General features: G+C 38.8%; 1 protein-coding gene across 1 annotated transcript in view; it reads left to right on the top strand.

Annotated features, from left to right (window-relative positions):
* Positions 1-1326: 1326 nt before the first annotated feature.
* The window catches only part of LOC112150018 (suppressor protein SRP40), a gene marked incomplete in the record, with an annotated part of 16724 nt that continues 12078 nt past the window's right edge, over positions 1327-5972 (top strand). Inside the window, 2 exon segments of the mRNA XM_036214968.1 lie at positions 1327-1452; positions 2307-2387. Of these exon segments, the coding sequence (XP_036070861.1) occupies positions 1327-1452; positions 2307-2387 (207 nt within the window).

Below are 5972 nucleotides of genomic sequence, written 5' to 3'. Positions count from 1 at the left end.
TTTATCTCCTGCTCTGTAAAGCACTTTGTGACTTATGTCTGAGAAAAGTGCTATACAAATAAATATTACTTACTTACTTACTTACTTTATGTGCTAAATCGATGTATATTTTTATGGATGGATTATTGATCTATTAAGCTTAGATCGATTCAAATGTATTTTATTTTATCAATCCAGTACTACTCAAAAACCTCCTTGTTGTCCAAAACAATAAGTCATATCTTTAAAATGTTTTGGCTTCTTCATACTATCCATCCACACAAGAGTCAGTAGTCAGTGTTGTGTGCACTGTGCTCCAAACAAAATTTAATTAAAGTAAACACATTTTCTGATCTTTTTTATTCAAACAAGTAAGGAGGAGATTGGAAATTTGGATAAAGAAATACTATTTTCTGCTTTTCTGAGTTCGTTTGGAGTAAAATGTCCACCAGTTTCCCTGATCCTGATTTAGACTCAAGAATTTTTGTACCGGTGTGACCCTGGAGCCTCTGGACTTGATCATCTGGCCCACAGATCGAGGCTGGAGTGAGTGAGCATTAGAACAGGCACTACCTGTTTGCACAGATCAACATGCCATTAACAGCCATGAAGAAACACACACACACGCCTTTTTTCAAAATAAAACCAACACAAAAAAAACCAATCAACTTTAGCCTGCTATTGACAAATATAGCATCAAAAGCAGGAAGTGTGAGGGAAAAACATTGCAGAAAACAAAAAAAACAAAAAACATTTATGCTGACAGTCCTTTAAAAAACTGGTTTGTCTTTTCAACGGGGACTTATTTTGAAATCAGCTCTGGTTCACACCCACCTGCCTTCTCCACCCTAACTCTCAACAGACTTGCATCTGAGCACACAAGTCTCACAGGAGACCCGGCCCTCCTGGATAGAGGACTAGACCGGACCGGATGGCGTCCACCCCCCCAAAAGGTCAGCAGTTTACTATAACATACATAGCAAGTGTACTTGAAGAAAATGTTCAACTTGTAAGGTTGACTTTAAGGACAACAGTAAATGAAATAAATACATTGATTCTTTTAAGGTTTTTATTACAGTGACAACTTTGGTTTTCCAAGTTGAATGAGGAAGATTTATAGATAAATTCGACTAAAAAGGCTGCAAATAGAGATTAATGCAGAGGAGCAGCAGAAAATGAAACTTTTGTTGAATGTTTCATCTGATTTTTTAAGGAAGAGGATTAACAAGGAAGTTGTGTTGTAGAATCTGAATTTCCATTCTAGTTGCCTCTAATTCTAACCAGTTTTTTTTTACTTACAGAAGTTAAGCATAACCAGAACTACTGTGTTGGTTCTCATTTGTTGTCATGTCTGAAGCTCCAGATGGAGCCGACCTCCAGTCTGCGGTGGTTTCCTCAGGTGACGTGACGGAGCTGCCGGACCAAGAAAAGGCGAAGGATCCGGATGGTAACTCCAACGTAGATGATGGAGTGGTGAGTTAAACATTTGGAATTAATTAATTGCATTAACACTGGAGCTCCAGTGTTTGTGTATTTTGATTTATTGTAACTTTTTAACTGTTCAGGTGATAATTCCAGTAAATTTTGAAGGAGAAAAGCGGCGTGAGCCGCTTTTCTCCTTCAAAATTTACTGGAATTATCATGTTAACGGTTAAAAAGTTACAGTATGTTGAAGATTTTATGTTTAATCCTTAAATACCTGAATAAATTTCCAGCTATTAGGAAATAAAACGAGATAATTCAGTCATTTTTTGCATATTTGCGACAACAGGCATCACTAATTTACATTAAAGTGTTAAAAACTGTTGCAAAATATCCATATTTTTTCTTGTTTTTCAACAGGACATGTATTCGTGCGATAGCTCCCCAGACAGTGACGATGAGAACGTGTGCGGTAAAGAAAAGAAGAAAAAGAAGCTGAAGAAAAAGAAGAAGAAAGTAAGCAAAAACCTCTGCCTATATGATCAAATCATGCCGGCACATGACAGGACCCATCAGGTTCTGCTTTAAGGCGTTGCCTCTCTACTATGCGAGTAAAAAATTCCACTCCCTCCTGCTGTCAGGAGTGAGAGGAAGTTCAACACACCTGGCAAACACACCGATCAACGGTTGCTTTTGCAATATTGGTTGACTGCATTGTTACTGTAGGTGTGCACATTGTGATTTTCCTTTTGTGCGTAGTGGAGTATTTGAGGTGCTCCACCCCTCAGACTCTTCCTCTCAGGTCATGTGACGGGGTCTTGTTTCGCAGTTCAGTGACTTTTTTGAATTTCCCCAATAGAGGAACAGATGTTTTCAAATGATAACTAATTTACCTTTCTCGTTAGGACTCCAGCTCATCCTCTTCCTCCTCTTCCTCTTCTTCATCCTCTTCTTCATCCAGTAGCTCCTCTGACAGTGATAGTGAGGTAAGTCACAGTAGATCATATGAAAAAAGGACTTCCTTAAGACAAAAATAGGACAAAATATTGTAATGTAAAAGTAAAAGCATTCTCTGACATTCTTCAGCTTCATGAGATTTTTTAAAACTTTTTTTTGTTTGCAGTTTCACTTTTACAAAAGATATACAGAAAATTAACTTCCCACCAAACTTGTCTGCTTGTCTTCCTTCAAACAATACTTTCCATAAGACTATCAGGGACATACGGAGACAGATACGTCTCAAAAAACCGAACTAAGCGCAGCTAAAGGTCCAGAAAGCTAAATCAGGGTCAGGCAGGCACAGGTCAATCATGAACATGGGAGCATCCAAGAAGAGAGTAGAGTTGTCAGAGTCCAGGTGAGGGTCAGGGCAGGCAGCAGGCAGTCAGAGACTAAACAGAGTCAGAAACAGAAGATCAGGCCTACATAGAAACGCTCAGTAATGCAGGCAGGATGGCACAAACAATACTTCGCACAGTGAGGCTCTGTGTGATGCTTAAGAACCAGGTGGGTAGTCAACTTTGTCAGTTTCTCTTCCAGTTTTATCACTACTGTCTTTCCAAGTACAGGTGATGCAAACAAAAAATGTCCAATCACAAGCTAGCTTCTACCCAATCAGGCCAATTCCAAGTGATTAAAGGTGTGCACTAAATATTTGATAACCCTTTTATTTTACCACACTTCAAATTATATTTAAATAAAATATGACATATTTTTAACCACAAAAAAACAAAATTATCTAAAAGACCCAAAATGATAGATTTGAATGTTTGAAGCTGTTATGTCAAAAACATGTTGCTTAAAATCAAACCCCAGCCAGCAGGGCCAAGCGGGCCCCCATATTGCTTAAAAAAATATGGGGCCCCGAATAGGTTTGTCTCCAGTTTCCTTGGTGGTCCCACCTGTGTTTGCCCACATTTGCTTTGGTGGTGACCTTGCTAGCTCTGACGGCCCCTGGGCGGTGGCACTCGCTAATGCTGTCCACTGGGGACTGAGTGTCCACTTAAGTCAATGGCCTTTCTGGCTGGGACACGCCAGGAAGAAAAATAATTTCTCTGTTAAAATGTATTTTCATTAATAGTTTTCTATGGCAATTGAATAATGATGGAAATATCTTGATTGATTCAAATTAGTTAAAAAAATAAATAAAACCTGAACTTGATTGTTGAATACAAGGATAGATGTCCCCCCTAAATGTTCTGCCTACCTGTGTAACCACCAGGGGGTCCTTAGTCTGCATCTCCCTGTACCAGTCCCTAGCCCGGATGAAGTACAGGTTTGTTTTAGGAAGGGCATCCGGCATAAAAATCTCTGCCAAACCTATCTGTGTGAGTCACTGAAAGCTGATTCACTGTGGCGACCTGTTGAAGGACAACATAGAGTTTGTAAATCCACCTGATGAATCAAGCATAAACTCCAAAATGTATCTGCAGATCCGACTTTCATGGTTCAAAGAATTGTCCTACCGTGTCAGAGTTCAGACACATTTTTTCCTCGACTTGATGACCCCCGCACCACTATGTCTCTGGGCCTCACACAGCTCTCTAGGTCACACTTTGATGACACAGCAGAAACTGGAGCCGTCCTGAGGTGATGTCAGCGGTAACTCAGGTTCTTCCTGCTCTCTGTAACTAGATCTAATGAAATCCTCTTGCAACAGGTGTGACACAATCGCAGGTACACAACATTTGTCCTTCCTAGCACTTGTTTTTTCAGATTTCAGATTCGAAAACTAGCTGAAAATATCAACATATTCTATTGTTTTTGGCATCTCTTTATGGAGAATGTAATATTTTCCTGACTCCTCGTCACCAAGCAGTTACCAGGGAGGGAATTCTTAATTGGCTCTCCTCAACTGTCTTCTTGTTTTAATCAAGTTGTTCAGAGAATATTCAGTTGGGAATGACTGTCTAACTCATTTAGGAGTTCCAGTTCATCAGTGAACGATGCAGCAGAATACATTTACAAAAACCCCAAAGCATGTCACAATAAGTGAGATATTTCATTCGTATTTATCTCATTGACCAACAGCTTCCTGTCACATTGTGGAAGTCGGATGATGCATTTGTGTCCTAATTTTCTGACCATGTGGGTGGAAAACCATGAGACTCTGGAAAGTCCAGTGACTCAGCCCTCACCTGCTGCTCTGAGACCACAAACGACACCAACATCAGACACTTTTGAGTCATTTATTTGTCTATGCACTACAGGAGAAAGCATTTTTGTAAAAGTTGATTATGGCGGTGGAATGACGGGAAGTGTCTTTGACCCCCAGAGACAGGTGGAGGATGAACAGTGAAAAACTGTTTCTGCACAGCTCATCTGAGCGGTGAAGACAAACGTTTTGTGTGTTTCTTTGTTCATCAAACACGTTTCAGGAGTGAATCAGTGGACATGTAGATGTTCTCAATCATGCAACACCTCAGTGCATTTGTGTTGGTCTGGATGACGCCGCAAAAATGCAAATGGATAAAAACAACTGTGGAAAAGTCTGATTCTGTTAACAGACTGTAAGGCTCCTAAAGTGTTTGTGAAGACTATATTTAAGAGTGAGATTTTGAGATTGATGGGTCTTAATGTTTCGCAAATGTGTTCAGTTAGCTGAATATTTATATAGGGAAAAAAAGAAATAAACACCAATGTAAAAGGAAAAAGATATTGCACCCTTTAAATTGGTTAAAAAAACACTATACATATATAAGATACACTAAATTGTTTTGCAGGACTCCAGCAGTTCTTCAGACAGTTCTTCCTCTTCTGATAGTGAGGATAACAAAAGGAAGAAGAAGAAAAAAACTTCTAAAAAGAAAAAGAAGAAGGTATTCTACCGTTTAAAATGCCACAAAAGTAAAACATTTACATAGAAGATACTCTTATTTTATGTCTAAATTGTTTTGCAGGACTCCAGCAGTTCTTCAGATAGTTCTTCCTCTTCTGATAGTGAAGATGAAAAGAAGAAAAAGAAGAAGAAAAAAACGTCTAAAAAGAAAAAGAAGAAGGTATTGTACCTTTTAAAATGCCATAAAAGTAATACATCTACAGAGAAGATACTCTAATTTTATGTGTAAATGGTTTTGCAGGACTCCAGCAGTTCTTCTGATAGTGAGGATGACAAAAAGAAGAAGAAGAAGAAGAAAAAGAAGAAGAACAAAAAGAAGGTATGAAAATGACTGCACCGTGGAGTCCGTACAATCATCCAGGTGGCATTGTGGCACAGGTGGTTTTTGAACGACAGAAGGTCACATGGTTCTTTTGACTTTATTTTGTTACATTCCTGCAATAGACTGTAAAAGACAACTGGACTGAGAGGCTCCTCCCACTTGACATTCCAAACAGGAAGTACCCAGACGTCTATAGGAAAATAAACAGCTATTAACCAGTCATTCTATTTGTCAGAATAACCATTCTTGATTCGATATAGTTTTTAATTTGATCTCGATAATTCTAAATCTTTAAAATATTTTCTATTTATTGGGAGTTATTCTAGGCAGTGGCGGGCCGTCAGGGCCTGCAAGGCCTTCTCTGCTGGCCTAAAAATATCTGAATCACAGACTGATATTAATTATTTATTT

This window comes from Oryzias melastigma, linkage group LG13 (assembly GCF_002922805.2).
Source record: "Oryzias melastigma strain HK-1 linkage group LG13, ASM292280v2, whole genome shotgun sequence".
In the NCBI taxonomy this organism is placed as follows: Eukaryota; Metazoa; Chordata; class Actinopteri; order Beloniformes; family Adrianichthyidae; genus Oryzias; species Oryzias melastigma.
Note: the sequence above shows the minus strand (reverse complement) of the source record. Positions and strands in the feature narration are given on the sequence as shown.